The following is a 25,938-nucleotide window of genomic DNA, read 5'->3' on the forward strand; positions in this document are numbered from 1 at the left end:
AATTACAGATTGGTTTCTCTAAAAAGGGAAAAAAAGGAAACTGTTCTCATGTAAACTGGTCTAAAGGAATGTATGTGATAAAATGGAATGAGGGAACAGGTGATGGATATCTTAATGAAGAGTTAACTGGGATTGAATTGGTTGTATAATGGAGAGGTGGTAATCAGTGGGTGAGAGTTTTATGGAGTGTGGCTAACTGAAATAAAGTTTTCACATAAAAGTGGGGACTTGAATTCTGTTTAAATGTAGTCACCTTTTGGAGCATAACAGCAGCCCTCAGTACGCCCCAACACGAAATCTAAAAGCAGCTGCTACCACTCGCGCTCCGTGCCTTTTCTCAGAGCTGAGATTTTCCAATCAATCTCCCTTTGAAATTCAGTGCCAATCTGTATAAATAAGCTCCGTGCAAATCAGTTAATTGTGTAGCACTGACTCAACTCCTTTGTCTCAGTCATCAGATAGATCAAAGAGAGTCTTTATTCTAGCCTGTCACACACAGGCTGCAGGAAAAGCTGTGCTGCTTTCTGATCAACAGCCAGCAGATCCTCTGCATGAATGCACTCTGCATTTCAATTTGAAATCCTAGAGGCACAGACTGCCAGCTCCTCAAGCTGACTGTGGTTAAAAACTATACTGTGAAACCACCAGCTGCAGGAACACACCGAAAAATGGTTCAGATGATTGTATCTTTCTCGTCTTTTTGAATAAACATTCCCAAAGGTTCACCTTAGGTGAGTATGGTTTTGAGAATATTACCAAACCAAACAGAACAGATTATTTCCCGATCTTACAGGAGACATTTAATTGGAAGCGCAGGGATACACTGGCAGCAGAGACACAGGCAACATAGGAAGGCAGCACGGGGAGGTGGGGGTATGGATCACAAGATGGAGAGGGAGGGGCTTCCCAGTTTAATCCCACAGACTTGCACTTGGTCCTGAACCATAGGCTCTTCAAGGAGATTCACCCAGATCATTTGTAAATGTGCCATGAATTTCTCCCTCTCTTTCTGTCAGGCAGTGATTCTAAGTTCTCACCAATATCCCCTAATAAATACTTCTTCATAATCACCTTTAGGCCTGGCGCCGATTATTTTAAATCTGTGTCCCACGGTTTTTGTACTGTGTGCTAGTGTAAAGGTAGGTCATCCTCCATGTAGGCCTCTCATAACTTTATAAAACTCCATTTAGTAATTCCTCAGCCTCCTCTGTTCTTCGAGTAAGAAATGAGGTCTGCAGATGCTGGAGATCACAGCTGCAAATGTGTTGCTGGTCAAAGCACAGCAGGCCAGGCAGCATCTCAGGAATAGAGAATTCGACGTTGAAGGGCTTATGCTCTAAACGTCGAATTCTCTATTCCTGAGATGCTGCCTGGCCTGCTGTGCTTTGACCAGCAACACATTTGCAGCTCCTCTGTTCTTGTCCATTATGATCACAGTTGACGATAATACTGGAAATGTCACATCATCTCAGACCTGGCTTGATAGATCCATGTTTAGTTCTTATAGTTAATTACAAGAATTTATGTTAATTATAATTACTTTAATTAACCACCTTTTCATGGTGGTCACTCACAAACATATTCATACAAAACCGCAAATGTTCTCTAACTACGGAACATAAGTTTATTTTAAAAAAGAAAGAAAAACAAAAAGCTATCTTTTGTATTTGTTCATGGAACATAGATCAACATTCATTGATAAGCCATGATTGCCCTTGCACTTTCATTTCAGAGGGCAGTTAAGAGCCAACCACACTGCCACAGGTCTGAAGTCACACGTAGGCCAGACCAGGCAAGGAAAGCAGATCTCCTTCCATTAATGACATTAACAAGCTAGATGAGTTTTTATGACAATCAACAATGGTTACATGGTAACCATTAAAGCTAGATTTTTATTTGTTTTTTATTGAATTCAAATTTCACCAACTGCCATGGTAAAATTCAAACCCACGTCCCCAGAGCATTAGTCTGGAGTGCTGGATTACCATATTACTACTGCCTTCATTTTATTACAGTCAGAAAGACTCTACCACACACAGCAAAACAAAATTTCCCAACACTATTCTTTTACTGATATTTAGTTCCAGAGAAATGTCACTATCTCAAGAAATTACGTTTTAACATAACTGACTCCTCCCACCTTCATTTCCTTAGACTGAGAAGACAATTATCCAATCTTTTCCGAGTTCATTAGTATGAGCCTTTCACAAATCTGACAGCTGAAACTTTAATAGTTCCAATAACTCGAATACTTATATCCAACTCTCTAGTTTCTGAAACTTCTGAACCACAAGTGTTTTGGCTGAAGTGACTGATTTTCGTGAATTATAACTCGATTCTCCTGCTTACAGAAAACTGAAACTGGATTCTCAACTCAACTCAATTCTTCAAAGATCTTGAATCATGGAACGACATGGTGGCTCAGTATTTAGCACTGCTGCCTCATACCGACAGGGACCCGTTTTCAACTCCACCCTTGGACAACAGTTTCTGTGGAGTTTACACGTTCTCCCTTGTCCTGTGGGTTCCTTCTGGGTGCTTTGGTTTCCTCCCAAATGCCAAAAATGTGCAGGTTAGGTGGATTAGCCATGGGAAATGCAGGGTTACAGGGATAAACTGGAGGGTGTGGGATGCTCGTCACAGGAGTGTTGTAGACTGGATGAGCCAAATGGCCTGCTTCAACATTGTATAGGTTCTATGAATCTTCTGTTCTAAAATCAAAACTAATCCAATGGCCTAATCTTACACTCAACAGTATAGACAGCTTATCCATTACCAATACATAGGGTCCTGCCATGCACCTGACTGCAGTCACAAGCTTTCTGATCAGACTGGATTTATTGTTGTTGTTGTCATCACACGTACCGAAATACAGTGAAAAGCTTTCTTTTGCAAGCACTACAGGCAGAACACAGCAAACAAGAACAAACAGATTGTACGATGTGTCGACAGAGTGAGGCATAAAAGCTATCAGCTGCACAGGAACTGCACAAAGCAAGCTCAATGTTAGATTTGAAAGGGGAAGAAATTCACTCTTTATGTGCTCTCAGGTCCTATCCATAGTCAGCAGGAACCGAACCTGCGTGGGGAAACCCCATAGCATTCCAGTCCATGCCTTAACCACCTGGCCATGGCTGCAGAGGCTTCCTTGGAATTGATGCACAGACGTCACTGTTCCAAATGACTTTCTAAACTGTTTTCGAAACATTTATCTTCATAGAACTGACTCACATCCACCTCCCTCTATTTTGTAATTTAAATCCCAAAGTTAAAATGCTATAACACCTTTCATCACACTGACCAATCTTTTCCCATAACTAAAATTTTCTAATCCTGTGAACATCATCTTAAATCTTACCTGCGCCCTCTCCAGTGCAGTCACACATTTGCTATAACGTGGTGACCTGTGTGTAGTACTCTATCAGTGTTCTAACTTGTATGATATACGGTAATGCAAATTCCTTGTTTTATGTTCTATGTCTTGGTGAATAAAGGAAAGCGTTCAAGGTGTCTTTTTACTTCCATTATTGACCAGTCCTGCTTACCTTAAAGAGTTTGGATATATTCTGTAAAGTTCCTGTTTTTCCTCAGTTCTCATTATGGTCTCAGTTATCAACTAGTTCCATGTCTTGTTGTATCTCTCAAAAATGCTTTATTTATCTGGAATCAATTGTACTTTCCTGCACAACTGACCAGACTAAAATCCAACATGTCTTGTTGAGACATTAACGTCAGAAAATGTACCAAGTCACTTTACAGAGATGGACATCTTGTGCAATGGCATAGGTCAGTACTACAGGGTCACATTGAGAGACATATTGAAGTAGAACTGGTCAACTGATGCTGACTGCTATATTGGCAATAGTTCCCTACAGAGTTACATAATGATTGGCAAATTGGAAGCTTCCACACTTTGGAAGGGTGTTTTCAGTCCTTGTTCTACCCACAATGTGTGGAAAAACTATTGGAAAGTCACAACTTCACTGTTCATTCCAAACCTGACCTCTTGACACTTGTCCATCCGAAATCTGAAGCAGAGGTTCCTAGTAATGAGTAGGATTCTTGGCTGATTCTTCCAATCCTAGGCCAAGGGCAGTAAACTCCAGCATCCCCTACCTGACAGCACAGATTAGCAGTGAAGCCGGCATGACCCAATGCTAGCAGTACCACCCCAGCCACTGGACTTATCAAGCATGCCAAGTGGAGGAGTAGTTAGCAGCTCTCATAGATGCCCGAAGACGTATCATACCTTTGGATGTCTGCAATGTTGACTGTCAATTGGCACCAAGAATCCAGCAGCTGCAACAAGTCACATTGTAGTCCTGGATAATCAGCTATATAGGCCTCGACCAGGTTCACTTTATCCTGAAGCAGGAGTGGAATGCAGATCTGCATTAAGAGAATAAAACTGTTTATGAGGGTCCCATCTTTAGAGAGTGAATGAGGAATGATTAGAAATTGAGGAATGAAACATGATTGAGCATTGACTAATGAATAGATAAGATAGTTTATCCAGATTTAGCTCTATAAAATACTCCTGGACCAGTTCACAAGCAGGAATGTTACTTTCCTCATTGCATATCCTTGCAATTTAGATTTTAAATACAAATTGTCTTCTAAGTTGTGAACCTGCAGTAACAGCATTATACAGGGATTTCCAGGATGTGTAAGATACTGAACAGTGTGTGCAAGTACAAAGGAGAAAGAGAGGTAAATAGAAATATAACATCCAAAAGCAAGTTGGGCACAAAGTCAAAGTCCTCTGGTGGAGTTTCCAAGGACATAGGCAGAACAACAGAAAGTTGGGTCTGTGGTGAGGAAGCTATCAAATTAATTCATATAACTGTACAGTGCAGGAGGCCAGTTGGCCTGACTATGCTGGCTCTGTGAAAGTTATTCCTCCACAGATCTGCAAATTTCTCCTCACCAATTCATTATCCAGTTCACTTTTGACAGTTACAAGTGAATCTGCTCCCACCATCCTCTAAAACAGCACATTCCAGTTCACAACAGCATGATGCAGTAAACACATCCTCAAGTCCCACCAGATTCTTTGACTAACAATCTTCATCTTTACCCTCAAGTTACTGAGACCTCTCCCTATTTACTACATAACAACATTAGAATGTTGAAAATCTCAGTTAAATCTTTCCTGAGTGTGCTCTGCTCTAAGGAGAATGACCTTGGCTTCCCTCTGCAGTTCAAAACAGCACTCTGTGTCCATTTGTGTTATGTGGATCACAGCAGGTCCCAAAAGGAAAATCACAAAAATCAGTGATTGTCCTTTGTCCCACGTCCATTACTACACTCTCCTAATTGCTTTTAATATTAAGCCAATTTTGACAAGTTCAAGAACTGAACTACTATATGTTTTGCATGTCATTTTACTGCACTCTGATATAGGATATTTATGCCTACAATGTTTATATTTCCTTACACAGTTTACACTCTGAATTATGTTGGCTACTTCACTCCTTGACACCATCCTTGTGCATTTATTATTTACAATATATAATGACTGAACCACAACGGTGAACTTGCAGATTATTGACTGGACTGAACATAGAACATAGAAAAATACAGCGCAGTACAGGCCCTTCGGCCCTCGATGTTGCGCCGATCCAAGCCCACCTAACCTACACTAGCCCACTTTCCTCCATATGCCTATTCAACGCCCGTTTAACTGACCATAAAGAGGGAGAGTCCACCACTGTTACTGGCAGGGCATTCCATGAACTCACGACTCGCTGAGTAAAGAATCTACCCCTAACATCTGTCCTATGCCTACCACCCCTTAATTTAAAGTTATGCCCCCTCGTAATATCTGACTCCATACATGGAAAAAGGTTCTCATGGTCAACCCTATCTAAACCCCTAATCATCTTGTACACCTCTATCAAGTCACCCCTAAACCTTATTTTCTCCAATGAAAACAGCCCCAAGTGCCTCTGCCTTTCCTCATATGATCTTCCTACCATACCAGGCAACATCCTGGTAAACCTCCTCTGCACCCGTTCCAGTGCCTCCACATCCTTCCTATAGTATGGCGACCAAAACTGCACACAATACTCCAGATGCGGCCGCACCAGAGTCTTATACAAGACTGCTAACCTATGGTTCCTTTTACTCACTCAAAGGATGTGGTCATCATTGGCTGGGCCAGCATCTATTGCCCAACCATAGAGCAATATTAAGTATTTATTTTCAAAACTAAAACCACTACCACAGAGTCATTAGTTTACAATAACTTCATTTACAGAGCTGGACATTAAATTTGAGACTTGAATAGTTCCTCATTATAATTTGCATTAATTCAGATACAACAGTTCATTCAGTTTTGCTTTAATTTAGATTGAATTGATTTAATTTAGATAGAATTTAGATATGGCATTTTCCATTTTACTTATCAAAATATAATGGGGATCATTAAACCCACTATCAAGTACTGCTTTACAATATTTTCATAGCGTGTTATTTGTTATCATGAAAAAGAGGACATTCGTTAAACTTCCCACAAATGAGCATGTGGACTTATACTTATCACTCTTAAATCCTTTACCATCTATCCCAGTTTAAACAGGAGAATGAGAACTCTTTTTTTAAAATTCATTCTGCTAAAACAGGAAGATGATTTTTTTCACTGATTCATGGGAAGTGGTGGGTAAGTTGTTGGAAGGGATTCTGAGGGACCAGATCAACCTGCATTTGGAAAGGCAAGGACTAATTAGGGATAGTTAACATAGCTTTATGTGTGAGAAATCTAACTAACTTATCTTACTAACTTGATTGAGTTTTTGAAGAAGTGGCAAAAAACACTGATGAAGGTAGAGTGTTGGGAGTTGTCTATGTGAACTTCAGCAAGGCAATCAAAAGGATCCGCTTGGTAGACTGGTTAGCAAGGTTAGATCACATGGAAACCAGGAATACAAAATTGGCTTGAAGGTAAGCAACAGAGAGTGGTAGTCGAGGGTTGTTTCCCAGACTGGAGACCTGTGACCAGATGGAAGGACATGTGCAAGACGGACTGTTTTTTGTCATTTATATGAATGATTTGGATGTGAATTTAGTAGAATGATTAGTAAGTTTGCAGATGACACCAAAATTGGAGATGTAGTGCACCTCAGAAGGCTACCTCAGAGTGCACCAGAGCCTTGATCAGATGAGCCAATGGGTTAAGATGCGGCAGACAGAGTGTAATTTAGATAAATATGAGATGTGGTCTTTTAGTAAGGCAAATCAGGGCAGGACTTATATACTTAATGGTAGGATCTTGGGGAGTGTTTCCAAACAAAGACATCACTTTCATCATCCCACAACCACCTGACGAAGGAGCGTCACTCCGAAAGCTAGTGTGCTTCCAATTTCACCTGTTGGACTATAACCTGGTGTTGTGTGATTTTTAACTATGCCAATCACCCTCAAACTAACAGCAACTTTAAACCTCTATGCCCACCCCTCACTTCAAGGCTCCACAAAGGCAAGTGTGGTATTTCCCAGGTTGCAACATGACCAGTTCCCTCTTCAGAAGGACCAATGAATTCTAATCAGGTCAGAGAAACACTTCGTTTCAGTTTTATCTCCCAGTTCCCAGTTACAAGGTCGGGTCTGTAGCACATTGATACGGCTTTTGCCCGAAATGTCGATTTCGCTGCTCCTTGGATGCTGCCTGAACTGCTGTGCTCTTCCAACACCACTAATCCAGAAGCACATACTGTCCCCTACCTTTTATCCTGAAGGTGTTTGCTCAAGTCCCACTTGCCCCAACAGTGTGTCATAACATATCCAAATAGATTGATTAAAAGAACTACAACTGGCTGCACATATTTGGCAATTAAAGCTCCCAGGCAACAGCCAACATCTGTCAATAGAAGGTATTTCACTCCCCAAACAGTCAAGTTGTCCATTTCTCAATGAGTTCTCATGACTCAAAGAACCTTCTAGTGGCTGCAGTTTCTTGGTGCCCCTGCAAAGTTCTGGGGTGGTTTTCAGTGACAAATGGTCTGCCCTCAGGAGGTAGCACCTGACACCAATGGCCTGTGAGAACACAGCACACTGCTCAGCAGTAGGATGACAGAATGGGACGTTTAATTGAACAATGCCCATGATCATCTGACACTCCAGAACAGTAACTCCAGACTAGCCAAACCCACACAATCTTGAAACATGACCTCACCAACCAATCAGAACGGTTAGTCACACTTGACAGGTAAGCCAAAATTTGGCATCAAGATGCTCTACGAAAGCTCATTCAAACTCTTCAAACTTTGGCTAAAACTCTGAGAAAATCAGAAGTGTAGCGATTGCAGACAAAATGATGCACAGAGGAAAAGGGCCAAACTCCAGCCAACATATCAGGGACTTATTAGGAACCTAAAAACTAACAGCAGCTGATCTCCCAGGTTACTAAGGCCATCGATAAGGAGTAGAATCCAAATGTTTATGAAGGAGCGTGGGCATTGGTGATGGAAGCCACAATTGTCTACTACTTCCTCTGTACTGGGCTCAAATGGGCTAGGACCACACAAAACATCAGTATTGGCAGGGATCAAGGCAAGGCATAACAATGAGGCTCTTTTCACTCATCTGTAGGAGGCCAGCACAGAACATAGAACATTACAGCGCAGTACAGACCCTTCAGCCCTCGTTGCGCCAACCTGTAAAACCAAACTAAAGCCCATCTAACCTACACTATTCCATTTTTCATCCATGTTTATCCAATGATTTTTTTAAATGCCCTTAATGTTGGTGAGTCCACTACTGTTGCAAGCAGGGCATTCCACGCCCTTACTACTTCGAGTAAAGAAACTACCTCTGACAACTGTCCTATATCTATCATCCCTCTATTTAAAGCTCTGTCCCCTCATGCTAGTCATCACCATCAGAGGAAAAAGGCTCCCACTGTCCACTCTATCCCATCCACTGATCATCTTGTATGTCTATTAAGTCATCTCTTAATCTTCTTCTAACAAAAACAGCCTCAAGTCCCTCAGCCTTTCCTCATAAGACCTTCTCTCCACACCAGGCAACATTCTGGTAAATCTCCTCTGCACACTTTCCAATGTTTCCAAATCCTTCCTATAATGCAGTGACCAGAACTGTACACAATACTCCAAGTGCAGCTGCACCAGAGTTTTGTACAGCTGCAGTGTGACCTTGTGGCTCCAAAGCTCAATCTCTCTATCAATAAAAGCTATCACACCATAAGCCTTAACAAAATGGAAATTCCAGCAGAGACAACAGTAGAAACCAGCATGGACAGCATTACATACTGCACAACGGAACTAAAAACGCAGCAAGCATAGATGAGGCATATTCTTCAACCATTGAGCCCCAATGACCCTGAAGAGTCCAATAAATACCCACCCTCTCATCTGCCAGTTTCCCCAGCTGAAGTTGGAGGGTGTAAGAACTCCAGGATCTTGTAATGACACACAACAACTCAGATAAGTTGCTTGATCACACTGACAATGCAGCAGACTATCACACGAATTCAAAGACAGCTAGCAAAGCAGAAAAGATTGATGTGCCTTCCTACAGCTATCTCTTAATGTTTTTCAGTGGCTTTTAATGTACAAGGTCAGGCCATAGACAAACTTACAGCATCACTGTGTTTTCATTTGTTTTCGACATACATTGCAATTGTAGGCAAACTGAGTTACCTAGGGACTTCCTCGGCGATCTCAAAGCTCCAATTAATTTGAATTTCTGAGCTGGCCCCTGCAATTTGACTTCTCACTATTTGACTGTATTTAGCTGCAAGAAATTTCTGCTAATCCAGTGCCAGATGCTGGATAAGCAAAGTTAGAAATTCGAAGAAGTAAATGGGTTGAGAGAGGTGTGGAGAGGGAGAGCTGTTCTGATCAAACAGTCGAGGTGTGAGGAATAAGAGGATTGCACCTTAAACCCACTGCCCCTTTGCTCTTGTCATGCAAAGCATAAGAGGATGTTGATCTCGGAAATGCTGACAAAGCTTTGTAAATACAAAGTTGAACAGCAATTTTGTTCTCCCTCCTGGTTCTCCAGAACACTGCAGATCAAACTTACAGAAGTCCTAACCCCAACAACAGCTATGATTACATCTGGACTTTCAGTGAAGTCAAATCCAATCCCACCCACCGCCCCCCCATTACTCTTAACCTGAAGATTCATTATTGGCAGTGACTGGGATTTGTAGATTTTTTTGCTCTTCGTTTCCAATTCCAATAGTCGTAGCAGTTTGCTTACCTGCTCCATATCCAGCTCTGGCTGCAGGTCCAACTTTATACCCAGCAAGGCAGCCTGTGGTTCAATAGAATAAACATATTCAGGATCTCAAACCAATGCTATTGATTTATTAATAATCAACAGTGTTTATTTATAACAGATAGGCCCAGTGGTTTATCCTTGGAACAATAGTTTGGATGTCTTCCTAAAGGTCATAGGACTACATCCAGAGAGGATGTAGTCAGCCAATGCCACTCACTCAATTACCACGGACTGCAGGAATCAGGTTAGCCACCTGTAAATAAAGGAAAAACTCTTGGAGCACCCTTCCCAGTCACTCAAGGGACAAAAGGACTCTCAATCCAGGGAATGGAAGAAGATAACCAACTTGCCCATTTGTTAACAGCAGCTATATTATACCCACCGTTCTTACACAGTTCAGTTGGAATGCGTTCTTACATTTTCCACTCAAGATTATCTTGGATTTTTATTTCCAATTTAGACAAAAATAACCAAAGTATTCGGAAACTTTGACAAGGATATCACAGTCAGTGGCATGTGGATTCGTCCTCACTGTTCTCTATCCCAGGAACTCCTGACCTCTCCAGGCTGAGAGCGGGAGACAGCAAGCAGAAATGGGTATGTTGGAACAGAGAGAAAGTTCCTGCTGGCAGTGTCAGAGCAGCTCCAACCCAGAGTGAACACCATCAGACAGTGCCTCCAGGAAATGCCAGAATAGGTCATGTCTGAGGATGAATCACTGTTGTTGCCCCCATACCATCTCAAGACAACAGAATAAGGGGATTATTCCAACATATGTCCAGAAGAAGCAGCAGCTCTGCAGTCAGTCATCAGCATCAATTAATAAGTTCAGAAAACACAAGCCCTTCTGCACATCTAATTTCCCTCACAAATGGTTTCTCATGTGATTGCTACCAAATTTCTCTTTGAAATTGTTTCAAGTTTCATTCTCCTGCCTCGGTACCAATAATCTGTTCGACAAAATCACTATCCCTCGGTGAAAAAAATCTTCCTGATATTTCCTGTTTTTTGCTCGTTAGATTCTGGACACCACAGAGGATTTAATCCAAGGTTAAGTGAAAAATTGGATGTAAGTTTTTCAGACATTTCATAGCTATAAACAATTTGATCTCCTAGGGAGACAGCAGTGTAAATGTCGTCACTAAACTAGCAATCCGGAGTTCCAGGCTAATGTTTCAGGACATGGGTTCAAATTCCACTATGACAGCCAGTGGAATTTAAATTCAATTTAAAAATGCTGGAATTGAAAACTAGGCTTAGTCATGGTGACCATGGAACTACAATCGATTGTTACAAAAGCCCATTGGGATCATTTCCACCCTTAAGGATAGAAAATCTGCCATCCTTACCTAGTCTGGCCAAATGCAACTCCACCAGATTCATAGCTGCTGTCAGAAGTGGTCCTGCAAACCACTCAGTTAAAGTGTAATTAAGGATGGGCAACAAATTCTGGTCTCACCAGCAATGTCTATGTCCATGAACAAACTAATTAGAGTTAATACAAAATGCCCAAAACTGTCAATCTCTCCTCCTGTACTATTTCTTATCTGTTAATGTTAAGCAACAATAAAACAGTCCATGTTCAATGCAGTAAGACCTGGACAATATCCAGGTTAGGGCTAACAAACAGCAAATAACATTTTCACAACACAAATGCTAGACAATGAGCATCACCAAAAAGAGATCATCTAACCACTGTCCTTGAGACTCAATGGTATCACCTTAACTGAATTCTTCACTATCAACATCGTAGAGGTTACCATTGATAAGAAAGAGAGCTGAAGTAGCCATGTAAATACTATGGGGCTACAATGATATATTAGGGGCTAGGAAACCTGCACAGTGAGAACTCCCAACCCTCTGAAGTGTTTCCATTATCTACAAGGTGAGAGTCAGGAGGGTGATGGAATATTCTCCACATATCTGGATGAGTGCACCTCAAGCAGCTTGATACCATCCAGGTCATAGCACACCACTCACTGGTACCACATCTAACACATTTAACATTCACTCCCTCCACCAACACACAGAGTATTAATATATGCATCCACATGATGCACTGCAACACCTCACCAAAGCTGCTTAGCACCTTCCAAACTTATGACCATTAGCATCAAGAAGGGGCTAGGGCAGCAGATACATGGGAACACCAGCCCCTGAAAGTTCCCCTCCAAACTGCTTGCCAACCTGATTTGGAAATATATCACCATTCCTTCAGTGTCACTGGGTCAAAATCGCAGAACTTCATAACAGCAATGTCACAGAAACAAAGAAGGAAGAATTAATAAAGCTTTCCAAGTCACAAATGATCATGAAAGAGCAAATTATAATTAGCAAATTGTTCAGACTGAGTAGAGAATGGATGGTATTGAAGGGGAATTTGCGGGTGGAATGCTCCCATGCATCCACTGCCATTCTTCTTCTAGAAAGAATGTCAGTGGTGAGTTGGTTTCCAGAGATGGAGAGGTCCAGGAAGAGGAGGGAGGTGTCAAATGGTCCAGGTGACGACTGGGTGGAAGGTGTTGGCAAAGTTTGAGCTCCTCACTGAAGCACACAGCAGCACTGATGCAATCATCAAGATAGTGTAAAAGGTGAGAGATGGTATCGGTGTAGTTGTGGAAGAGGGACTGTTCCACGAATCCGACAAAGAGGCAGGCAGCGCTCATGCCCATGGCCACCCCTCTGGTTTGTAGGAAGTAGGAAGAATCAAATGAAAAACTGTCGCAGGTGGGGACCAGTTCTGACAAGTAAATAAGTGTGTCAGAAGAGGGGGACTGGTTGGGGTAATGGGAGAGGAAAAAGCAAAGGGCTTTTAGGCCCTCCATTGGGGGATACAGGTGTAAATGGCCTGTATGTCCACGGTGAAGACGAAGTGTTGGATGCCAGAGAAATGGAGGTTTTGGGAGAGGTGGAGAGTGTGGGTTGTCTCTCAAATGTAGGTGGAAAGTTCCTGGATCAAGGGGGAAAGAACAGAGTTGAGGTAGTAATGGGTTGACCGGGGCAGTAAGGTTTGTGGATTTTGGGTAGGAGATAAAAATGGGCAGTGTGGGGTTGGGGAACTGTCAGGTTGGAGGCTGTAGACAGGAGATCTCCCGATGTGATGAGGTTGTTAATGAGCCAGAGATGGCGGCTTGGTGATGAGAGGTGTGGTCATAATCGAGAGGATAGGAGGAAGAAGAGGTGTCAAAGATTGGCATCTAGCCTCAGCTATTTAGGAGGTCAGTTCACCATACTACCACCACGTCCCCCATTCTCCCTTCCCCCCACCCTTACCACGACTGGTTTAATAGTGAGGTTGAGGTTGGAGTGAAGGGAATGGAGGGCTACGCATTCTGATGGGGAGAGGGTGGAGTAAGCAAGACAGGTGGAGAGATTCAAGCGATTGATGTCACAATGGTAATTTGAGATGAAGGAGTTAAGGGAGTTTAGGAAGCTGGGAGGGGGTGTCAAGGAGAATGGGGTTTGCTGGAAGTGGGAGAAGGGGTCATTAGAGGGTGGTTGGATTCCCATTCAAGGAAGTAGGCATGGAGATCGCAGGAAAACACTTCGACATTGTGGCATGTGTGGAACTTGTTCACATGTGGGAGTAGGAGAATGAAGGTGAGCCCTTTGGTGAGGACTGACCAGTCAACCTCAGTGAGGGGGAGATCCGGAGCAATGGTGAATATCCGGCAGGGTTTGGCGCTGGAGCTGAGTATGGAGCTAGGGGCAGAATTGGGAGGATGGAGGCTTCATTAGGAGGGGATGTGTGCACTGGAGCTGTCACATGGACGGAATTGGAAGTAACCTGGTCATCAATATTGGCGGAAGCAGCAGTCACGCCGTTTCTCAACGTGAGCAGAAGGGGCAGCCATACTGTCCTCAACATTGGTGGAAGGGACAGCCACACGATCTATAGGAGTGGTTAAAGCATCCGCATGGTCAAGAACGAGGTCAGGATGCTCATTGTTGAGGAGGCTTGTGTCAAGAGATATATATTGGAGAGTTTGCCATATTTAAAATCTTTGATGTCTGATAGAGAGGAGAGAAAGCATGTATTGAGGGTATGGATCCTTCAGAGAACAAAGAACAGAAGAGGTCCTCTGCAAGTTTGGGAGAGACAAGCCCTAAGTTAGACAAGGCCGACTGCAGGGAGAGAGATTTCAATTCATGGTAGAGAGCGTGGAGCTAAGAATCCGCAGGGAGAATCATTTCTGGAGGCACTGGAGGCTTTGTAGATAATAGCTGTCATGGTTGGATCCAAACTGTGATCGTCTAAAGGTTATTTGCAGTCAATGGGGATGAGCCAGCTGTGTAGACAGGCACTGAGGAAGGATAAAGTGGCTGTAGTAATGAGGTTGAGAATGTGATTCAAGAGATTCAGGGCAGAGGAAATAACCTGAGGATCACAGTGGGAGAGACACTCACTGAGCTCTCTTCAGAGGCAATTAATTAGCTTCAAGACCATTTGAGAGTGCAGCTAAGAATTAAACCGTTTGCTTTAACTCCATCCAATATGAAGGAGGTTGTGAAACTTGAAAGGGTTCAGAAAATATTTACAACGATATTGCCAGGGTTGGCAGATTTGAACTATAGGGAGAGGTTGAATAGGCTAGGGCTGTTTTTCCTGGAGCATCTGAGGGGTGAGCTTACAGAGGTTTATAAAATCCTGAGGGGCATGGATAGGGTAAATAGACAAAGTATTTTCCCTGGGATGTAGGAATTCAGAACTAGAGACATGTGTCTGCGAGGGGAAAGATTTAAAAGGGACCTAAGGGGCACCTTTTTCACACACAGAGTGGTGCGTGTAGAGGAAGTGGTGGAGGCATGTACAATTACAACATTTAAAAGGCATCTGGATGGTATATGAATCAGAAGGGACGTGAGCTAAGTGCTGGCAAATGGGACTAGATTAGGTTGGGATATCTGGTTAGCATGACGAGTTGGACCAAAGGGTCTGTTTCCGTGCTGTACATCTCTATGACTCTAATTGTATTTATGTCAGGGTGGATAAGGATGGCAAATTTCCTTTGTTGAAGGACATTAGTGAACCAAATGGGTTCTTAGGATAACCTAGTACTTTCATAATCGGCATTTGGCAGACTTGTACTTAATTCCAAATTAACTGAATTTAAATATTCCCTCCTGATCTGTAGAATCTCCACTCAAGTCTCCAGATAATGAGCATGGACCTCTGAATGAGTAACTGAGGAACATTGTTGTAACTATGATATCCTGGTCCGTAGCCCTTGTGAGGATTGTTTCACACAGAACTATTCATTGAAGATACATCTCCACCTGAGGATAAATATTTTTATGCTGCATTAAATACAAAACAATGCATATGATACAATACAGCACACGGCCCAGAGGGCAGAGAGCAGCTTGTGGTTCAATGGCCATTAAGGGGTTCATGGTTAAAAAGAAGTCAACGTGCAGGTAAAATATGGCGAACAGGAATCATATTACTGAATGCTATATCAGGCTTAAGACAGAGACTCAAAAATCAGGGTTTCACATTTAAGGTAACATAAAAAGAATAGGAAGTGAACTAACTGCAGTAAACTTGGATGAGTTCATCAACAGTGGGAAGCATTCAAGAATGTTGGGTGCAGTGCAAAGCCAGCCCATACCCTAAAAGGGAAGGGTTCTATTTGTATAGCAATAGTCACCGTCATCAAATGAGGTTTAAGTTTAAGCTAAGAGAAGGTAGTTACACAAATGCAAGAAGTTAAAATCCAGTGCAATTTAGAAAAAACAAAGTAACAAGACCTATATACAGAACATGCAAAAAACCTTGTGTAAAGAATATCAAAACAAGTAAATGTTTTATAAATCAATTGAGAGATTAGTGAAGGAGATTGTGAAAGAAAATGCAACTGAAAGCAGCTTCACCTAATAAGGAAATGGCAGACTTGATAAATGAGTTCTTCCAATCCATCTTCATAATGGAGGATAAGGACAAAATGTCAACATTACATAGGAATCTAGAATTAACTTAACTGGAGGAAGTTTAAGTGAAAACCATGTTGGTGCAGTCTGATTACCTTGAACTTATCCAAGTGGCTTGTAAATTAGCTCAAGTGGGCTAGATGTCTAGTTTGCAATGCAAAGTGATGCCAAAAGCATGGGTCCAATCTCACACCGGTTGAAATCACCATTAATCAGTCTCAGGTTAAACTTACCACCAATCTCATGAGAGAGCAGCCCCATAGTGTGGTAGGACTAAGGCAGCTTTATCAATATTAAAATGGAGCATTTTAAGAAGTTAATGGAGGATATAATGGACAAATTTCCAGGACTAGACAGTTTCCAAGCCGAGTGGTTAAAGAGAAACAGGGAAGAAGATTATATAGCATACAAACCATCAAGTTCTAATATAGAAGTCATCAAGTTCCAATATATCCTAGATTCAGAGACTGGACCTCCTGACTTGACAATCCTAAAGTTCCTCACGGCAGCTCTAAACTAGCATCCCACAAACTCGAAATCATCCAAACTCTGTTCACTGTATTCCTGCTTGCAATAAATCCAATGCAGCATGATCTTTTCCCTACTGACCCACATTGGCTCCCAGTGTGGGAATTCCAGAGCTTGGGACACAAGCAATCAAAAGCACAGCCATCAGTGGTAATGCAACTAAAATTGAGGACGGATAGTAGGCCAGAATAAGGAAAGGAATGATACCTTGGAATGTTGAGAGACTGGGAGAGATTACAGAGATAAGAGAGGGTGATTCACGGAGGGATTTGCAAAAACGATCATAATCTTAGAATTGTCCTTATGTTCAAAGTACAACTCTTGTTGGTTAATGAGCACAGGGGTATGTGAAAATTAAATAAGAGCTGTTCTATTACTGTGGCAGAATCTTTGCCTAATCAAAGGGTTTCAAATGTAGATTTGCAGGAGATATTGACAGAGTTCATGAAGCAATAACATTTAAGGACTTTAAAGAGCAAAGGGGCATTGAGGTGGAGCAGTAATTGCAAAAAACAAGTTGATCTGTCAAACATTCCATCAATAGCATTAAACAAATGATTCACAGGACATGAATCAAGGGCTGGGTCCTGTTCTTCTGTCCTGTTCTAATCTTGTGATTTTATGCATTGAATGTGTCTTTGTACATTTCTAAATTTAGATCTATGTTAATATTCTGAATGATACAAATTTTATTCCTTTAACTCTCCCTGTCTTCTGCCAGGTACATGAGCTACAACATTTACCAAAATCCTGAAGTGGACGACCAAGACCAAGACCAAACCACACTGACAACTCACCACTTGCATTTCCTGAGCAATAACGCTGCCACCTCAGTATCTGCCAACAACTTCTACACCTCATGACAACACCTGTTCTTGAGGAAAGACCCAAATGAAAGAACCACCTTGCACAGGCAAAGGCTATTCTTTGGGAGAGCTCTCTAATTAGTGCCAGTCCCTTATCCCTTCCTCATAATCCTGGCTTATTCAAATGCCCTTTGCATGTTACTACTGAATTGGTTTCCACCATTTTTGAAGGAGCACAGTTCAAATCATAACACAAAGCAAAAGTCCCTTATCTCTTGGGTTCTATTGCCAATTATCTTAAAACTGTGTCCTCTGGTCTTCGACATTCCTGTCAGTAGAAAAAAGTAGGCAATGTATGTCAGCAGGCTTGTTGACCATGGGGTGCATCAAAGTCCAGTTCGGTGTAAGGTGGAAGTTTCACCCAACAGAGCTCACTCAGGGGTGGGAGTGAATAGGATTCCTCTCTTGGTTTATTTTTCCTCCTTATAGCCTGAACCAAATGAAATCAAGTGACTAAGCAAAGAGGACTAACTGAAGCTGGGACCCTCTGTTAGCAGAATGCAGTTCTTCCTTACTCAATAATTCAGAAAGCTCCCCAGAGAAACAAGAAGTAAGGGAACAGAAATCTGACAGACGGAAAACAACAAAGATTTCCTGAGTTGTTTTAGAATTAATATGAGAATCAGGAAAGGTTGATCACGTTGGAGTCATTTTTTTCTGCAAAACCTGACAGAGAGCTATTAAATTAGCTTCATGGTGTCGTTTTGGTGATCCTTTTCTTTTGAGGGAGCGCAGAACAAAGGCACAGAAATATACAAGTCACAAGCATATCAAATAAAGAACTTAGCCTTTCGATTCAGCAGTGAGCTTCGTATGGAACAGATCCACAGTGGACACTATTTCCCTCGTCCTGCACTCACCCCTAAAACATTGAACAACAAGAACACCCACATCAGAATATATGCTCATCGACTACATCTCCACTTTCAACACGATTATTCCCTCCAAACTGATCTCAAAACTCTGATAGCTAAGGTCATGGCTCCATCTTCTGCAACCACCTTCTTAGCTTTCTGACTCTCAGACCAAATCACTGAAAGTAGATCTCCTCCACAATAAAACACAACACTGAAGCTCCCCAAGAATGCATTCTCAGCTCCCTGCTGCACTCACTACTATGTCGCCAAATTCCGAACAAACGCCATCTGCAAGTTTGCTGACAACACCACTGTGAGAGAACGGATATCAAACAATGATGAGTCAGAATACAGAAAGGAGATCGAGGGCTTGGTGACGTGGTGCAATGAGAATACCTTCTCTCTCAACCCCGGCGAAACTAAAGAACTGATTTCTGACTTCAGAAAGGCAAAAGAATGTGCCCCAATCTCCATCAATGGACCAGAGGTTGAGAGGGTGGAGAGCGTCTAGTTCCTGGTTCCGAGGGAGTGACAATAAACGACAATCTGTCTTGGTCTTCCCACGTGGATACAACGGTCAAGAAGGCACAACAATGCCTCTTCTTTCTCAGGCAGCTCAGGAAATTTGGCATGTTCACAAAGTCCCTCACCAATTCTCATAAATGCACCATTGAAACCATACTATCCAAGTGCATAAAGGCCTGGCATGGCAACTGCTTTTCCCAAGACCGTAAGAAACTACAGGTGGATGTGTGCAGAGCCCAGACCAGACCATCATGGAAGCCAACATTCCATCCACGGACTCCATTTCCACGGCCTGTTGCTGCGGAGAAGCGGCCAATGTCATCAAAGACCAATCGCACTTCGGCAATGCTGTCCTACAACCTTGTCCATCAGACTGAAAACATAGAAGTTTGAACACATGCACCAGCAGGTCCAAGAACCGCTTCTTCCCTGCCGTTATTAGACTGATGAATGGACCCTCTAACTTCAAATCATGCTGATCTCGCTAATGTTAATCTTGCCTAACATTTGCCCTCTCTGATGTAACTTGTATGCTTTTGTCTAGTTTTTTCTCACCTTATGATCTGTATGTCCTTGCTTCCTATGATCTGCCTGTACTACTCGTAAACAAAGCCTTTCACTGCACTTAGGTACACCCGACAATAAATCAACCAATTCAAATTCTGGATGGCTTGAAGCAGACAGCATTGTTGTAACCCAGGGAAAGCGGAGTCGCGGAAGAGTGTATTGGGAAAAGGCTGGTGTTTGGCATAACCACCAGGAAAGAACTCCTGGGCCAAATGGTCTCATCCTCTGCTGTCTATACTGTGCAATTTTATGATGTTTCCCATTTCTCAAGGGGAGAAACAGGGCTAACAAGGGCTGTCATACCAGGTAACTCAACACGGTCTAGGCCAGGCCAGACTGAATTAGTGCAAGACACTGCACCTGTGAGAAAAATCTTTGAAAGAGCTACCTAACTGATCCCATTCCTCTGCTCTTCCCCATTTTTTTACAAATTTATCCTTTACTACGATGGCTGTTCAATTCTCATTCAAGGTACTATTGAATTGACTTTCCAATTCATTCTGACAGTGCTCCCGGATCATAACCAGCTGCTGCATTAACACATTTCTTTTTCTCACCTCCTCTCTGATTCCTCTGCCAGCCAGTGTGCCCTTGTCACTTGCCACTTTCCAGTCTCCTCTTAACTGCTGTGTCAAAACCTTTTGTAATAATCTTGGACAGCAGTATTAATTACAAAATGTCACAAAAAATGTTTCCACTCCAAGAGTTAATGAACATTCCCCGAAAACATACGAGATGATTCTCACAGTGCCAGAGACAAAGGTTGGAATGCACACTGCATTAAGGGTTAATGGCCCAGCTCTGACAGATTGGAATGTAAACGGGATGCAGATATAACCAAAGCAAAATAACTGACGGGGTCTTTCAGCACATGCTGCCAGATTTTCCTGTTCTATTAATAACATTTGTGAATACATTCCCAGCGTACATAAAAAAATCACAGTAAAGAAAACACTTGGGTCAAACTAAGATACTTTTCTCCTTTTGGTGACTCACAAAAGCAGGGCAGGAGCAGGGACATGAGAAAGGCTTTTGTGTTCTCTTCCCCTTAGGGTTCGGTAGGTCAGGGCAATGCAGCATTGACTAACGATCCCAGCTCCAGCACACAATGCTGAGCATTGAGTCCAGGGGGAGGTCACCACTGCTGGCTATGAAATATCACAACTAATTGCATTGTGATACCCTCAAATCAAAACTGACAAGGCCTGAATGTAGATTCTCGGCAGACTCAGCGATATCATGGGGCAGTGAACCATGCCCTGCCTGCCAGGCTGCCCTGCTCATGTGACAATAGCCTCTTTCCCTTCTCCGAGAGCTGACAGTGACAACAGACTCTTTTCTTCTCACAGGAATGTATAGAAAGAGATGGAGAGTCTCATTCAGTTGCAACCAGACACCCTTTCAGACCCTGAAGTGCAGCAGATGACCGTGACACACTAGCTCCCCTGTCAATCATCCCCTTATTCTCCCTGGCACAGCTTGGCTTACTCAGATAGTACTTTGGAAATATCACAGACGCAGCAACACTCAGTATGCTGGCTCTCCCCTCAGTTTTGAGCTTTCAAATGATCCACAAGCAGCCAGGCTACCTCCATAATTTGAATTGAAAAGGAGATGATAAAGTGCCAATGCCACCGAAACTAAAACGTTCGACCCTCTGAGCAGATGCACACTGGAGGGAAAATGTAGAAAAGCTTCTGACTGGATTCAACATTACAGGTAAAAGAAAAGTTCTACTATGCACTCAAACATGGCTACTTAGCGCCTTGGCAAAGGTAATGGGGATTACAGCACGTCCAGGCACTGACTGAAAGGGCTGATCTTTCCACTCAGTCATGAAGACACCGCTGATGACTCCAGCAAAATATAAGCTGCACAAGATATAAGCTGCATCACACAATATTGTTCAGGCAAATTATTGAATGCATAACAGACTGCATACACACTATTCTGATGTGAAATGGGGAACTGTCTAGCTAAATGTACCCAGCCAGGAAAAAGAAATTATATTACTGAATATTAGCATAATGTTAAACAACACATTGTGGAAAGTATCACTTCCTACAACAAAGCACAGGTTTTCTTAGTATTCAAAGAATCAAGGGAATGTAGACTTGCAGGGATAGGGTCACATGCTCTTCGGAGGGTCAGTGTGGATATGCTGGGCCGAATAGCCTCCTTCCACACTGGAGGGATTCTATAAGTCCGCACCAAACCTCCAAACAGCATCCTATCCATACCTACGCTCCTACCTTATCCCCCAACCTTGCATTTCCCATGGCTAATCCACCCAGCCTACACATCCCTAGATACTATAGGCAATTTAGCATGGCTAATCCACCTTAATCTGCACATCTTTGGACTGTGGGAGGAAAGCAGAGCACCTGGAGGAAACCCACGTAAACATGTGGAGAACATGCAAAATCCACCCAGACAGTCACCCAAGGCTGGAATCAAATCCAGTGAAGGAGTAACACTAGCCATTGAGGCACTATGCTGCACAGTTGTGGAAGCCCAAAAATTCAACTGAGTTTCCCTCACAAATGGTATAGAGAGGAACCTCGATTATCCAAAGGAGACGGGTGGAGAGTATTTTGTTTGGTTAATCGAATGCCGGATAACACAGGTAGCCAAGCATTGGGACCTTGTCATCTTGTTCAGATAATCGAAAATTCAGTTAATCGAATGCTGGATAATCGAGATTCCTCTGTAGTCCAGGATAAATCTCACCTCTTTGTATTTGCCCTTGATGCATAGATTATTGATCAGACCAAGTTGGGAGGATTTGTCAGCCTTGTCCACTTCATACAGGCTGGCCAGCTGATCCAACATGTTTGCAGGAACCTCCGTGAGCAAAGAGAAAACTCTCGCTTGCAGCTTGGCTGGTTTCAAGATCTGTTTAAAACCAAAAAGCTGGTGCCAAGAACAATAATCATAGAAATAGCACGAGCAGTAAAAACCCCACTGATTCACTAATAATTGTGAAGGAAGAAAATCTGTCACTCTGAGTCGGTCTGGTCTACAGTTAATTCTAGTCCTACAGTAACGCGACCGACACTGAACTACCCCCTGAAATAGCTGAGGGAAGTGGTTAACGTTGTAATTCTGTTTAATCAGAACCTCTACAACAGACTGAATTCAAGGCAGTAGTTCACCATCACATTTTTAAGTGCAATTAGGGTGGGCAATAAACGCTAGCTATATCAAAAATACTTACAGGTTTTGAATGAATAAATAAAAAACTGAACAGAACTTTCTCACAATCATTTATTATCATTGGTTAGAATTATTAAAATGGTTTCATAAATTGCTAAGTTTTGGGGTGCAGTTTAATTGCTGAAAATTTCTGTTCTTTTGACTATCATTCATGGGCTGACAGGAGGAGAGATGAAACCAAAGTCACAGAAATGAAATGTGTCTGAGTTTTAGAAGGCAGGAAGAATTACAAAGATGTGTGGGACTGAGGGCAAAGCCATGGGGATGTTAAACAGAAGGTCATCATGTTACTTTGGTATAGGACATTGTCTTCCCTTTGCAGTTGACTTGTTTACCCCAAGGGAAGTTATTTACCCAGACAGCCAGCGGACGCTACATATGAAAGTAGAACTCTTCCATAAACGGATGTTCACAGACAAACAGGGAAAGGCAAACAAAGGGATAGATTTATTTTAAAAATGGTGAATTTCTTTCTGAAGCTACCAGAGGAAACGCATTAAGGGAATCACAATGGCCCACAAATTCAGTATTTTTCTGTCGAGTCTGACGCGTTTCCTTTAGATAATTGAACAGTAAGTTACAACGTTAACCACTTCCCTCAACCCACTGACATTAAAACTCCTAATGACTGAGAGCTCAGGGCAGGGCACAATGCAACGTGCTGGATTGTTTACGCATTTGCCAACCTGCTGGACTCTGCCATCGTCTTTGATCCAATTGCAGAACTGGTCGATGATGTAATGTGCCAGGGACTGTGGCTTTCCCTTTCTCCAGTTCCTCCAGTCATGGCAGTTCTCCAACATGACCAGGAGCCCTTCCAGTGGGTCAGTGAGAGAAGCAAATCCTCGCCTCGCTGCTTCTGGGAGCTGGGGAGACAAAGGGAGGGTGAACAAAAAGAGGGAGGCCCCTAATCGGCAAGTAGACAAAAGGAGACTGCTAATTTATTCAGTGAGGTAACTGTTGCTCTCTGTCCCCCATCCCACTTGCTGTGACAGTGTACAGCAATCCAGATTCCTTAACACTTCATTTCACCGCAACAGCAGCCTGTGAAAAGGCAATTGTCTGCATTAATTATCCCGTAAACATGCAAAATGTCACAATGCCCTGCACCACCACAGACAAAAGATGCTTTCAGTGCCTGGCATTTACAGGGTAGACAGACGCTTTTAGGGAGCTGCTTTGCAAGGGCCATGTTCCTTCAAACTTCCCTTCCCAGCAGACTGTAAGGAAACAAAGAACAGGGACAAGTGAGACACTCACACTCGCTAACTACCTTCCTGCAATCAAAATAGGCAGTGTGTGCACTGAGAGAGTGGAGGAGCAGGAGGGGACGTGCTGAGGATATAAGTGTAACATAGCGATGCTTACACAGCTGATGATCCTAAATGTCCACAGTGAAAGTAATTACATTTTTGCACAGTTTTTTTCACTAATTATTACGTTTCTACATTATTATAACCAATAAATAGTCATTAACACGAGCTCACTCCAGTGTCTGAGGCAGAAATTCCCACTTACACAAATCAGATTTGGAGTTGCCGGTGTTGGACTGGGGTGTACAAAGTTAAGAATCACACAACACCAGGTTATAGTCCAACAGGTTTAATTGGAAGCACTAGCTTTCAGAGCGCTGCTCCTTCATCAGGTGTTGTGGAGCGTACAGTTGTAAGACACAGAATTTATAGCAAAAGTTTACAGTGTGATGTAACTGAAATTATGCATTGAAAAATTCCTTGATTGTTTGTTAAGTCTCTCATCTGTAAGAATGACCATGTTGGTTTCACTTCTACGTATAAGTTACATTCTCAGGTGAACTTTAACAATTGGTGTCAGCCGAGATAAAGTGTTGAAGGTGTTATACCACTGTGTGCTGTGTGTGTCATAATGTTTAGATTGATTCTAATCTAAAAAATGAATTAACAGAAACTTACATGGTTTCATGCAGTTTTTGAGCAAAGTACAATGTAACTACGCCATGTTCTTCGCGGCCTGTAACACATTATCAACGAGGATGAGCACCTCACCAAGACCTTCCCCACACTTCCACTGCTTGTCTTTAAACAACTACCAAACTTCAAACAGATCACTGTTCGGAGCAAACTGCTTGACTTTCAGGACAACTCCATACAACCCTGTCATGGTAGGTGCTGCAAGACATGTCAGAATGTGGACATTGATACCACCATTACATCTGCCATTTCATGAGGCATGGTACATTGGTGAAACTGAGCAAAGGCTCCGGCAACGGATGAATGGGCACCACACAACAATCAACAGACAGGAGGGTTCCCTCCCAGTTGGGGAACACTTCAGTGGTCCAGGACATTCGACCTCAGACCTTCAGGTGACTATCCTCCAAAGTGGACTTTGGGACAGGCAGCAGCGAAAATTGGCCGAGCAGAGGCTGATAGCTAAGATCGGTACCCATAGGGAGGGTCTCAACCGGGACCTTGGGTTCATGTCACACTACAGGTGACCTCATTGCACAACACACACACACACGCATCCTCTCACAGACTTACACACCTTTACACTCACACACACACATATACACTCTCACTCACAGACACTCACAACCACCCACCACACATACACAAACCCAGATGCACACATACACATATACGTTTGTGGAGTGATTTTATACTTGCAGAGTTACATTGTACTTTGCTCAAAAACTGCATGAATTCTTGTAAGATTCTGTTAATTTATTTTTTAGATTAGAATCAGTCTGAATATTATGGCACAGACAGCAGCACACAGGGGGCTAACACCTTCAGCACTTTATCTGGGCTGACACCAATTGTTAAAGTTCACCTGAGAATGGAATACTTAATAAAAAGTTTTGCAATTAACATATGAAAGAAGTGAAACATGGTCATTCTAACAAATGAGAGACTGAACAAACAATCAAGGTATTTTTTTCAACGTACAATTCCAGTTACATCACATTTTTGCTATAAATTCTGTATCTTACAACTGTGTACTCCACAACCACAAAATTAAGGAGCAGTGCTCCGAAAGCTAGTGCTTCCAATTAAACCTGTTGGACTATAACCTGGTGTTGTGTGATTTTTAACTTAACACAAACCAGGGAAAGAGAGAGAGAGAAATCCCAATCTCTCAAATCCCAAACAGAGAGAAATCCCTAATCATACAAACCTCAGAGAGACAGAGAGATTATATATTTTATTGAGATATGTCTC

General features: G+C 42.5%; 1 protein-coding gene across 13 annotated transcripts in view; it reads right to left on the minus strand.

The window, feature by feature from the left end:
* The window catches only part of exd3 (exonuclease 3'-5' domain containing 3), a 390,852-nt gene that overhangs the window by 267,471 nt on the left and 97,443 nt on the right, over positions 1–25,938 (minus strand). For all 13 annotated transcript variants that reach the window (XM_060841203.1, XM_060841204.1, XM_060841205.1 and 10 more), the window contains 4 exons: positions 23,422–23,601; positions 22,250–22,414; positions 10,225–10,278; positions 4,250–4,389 (listed from right to left, as the gene is read on the minus strand). In XM_060841203.1, the coding sequence (XP_060697186.1) occupies positions 4,250–4,389; positions 10,225–10,278; positions 22,250–22,414; positions 23,422–23,601 (539 nt within the window). The remainder of the gene's footprint in view (positions 1–4,249; positions 4,390–10,224; positions 10,279–22,249; positions 22,415–23,421; positions 23,602–25,938) is intronic.

This window comes from Hemiscyllium ocellatum, chromosome 21, assembly GCF_020745735.1.
Source record: "Hemiscyllium ocellatum isolate sHemOce1 chromosome 21, sHemOce1.pat.X.cur, whole genome shotgun sequence".
NCBI lineage: Eukaryota > Metazoa > Chordata > Chondrichthyes > Orectolobiformes > Hemiscylliidae > Hemiscyllium > Hemiscyllium ocellatum.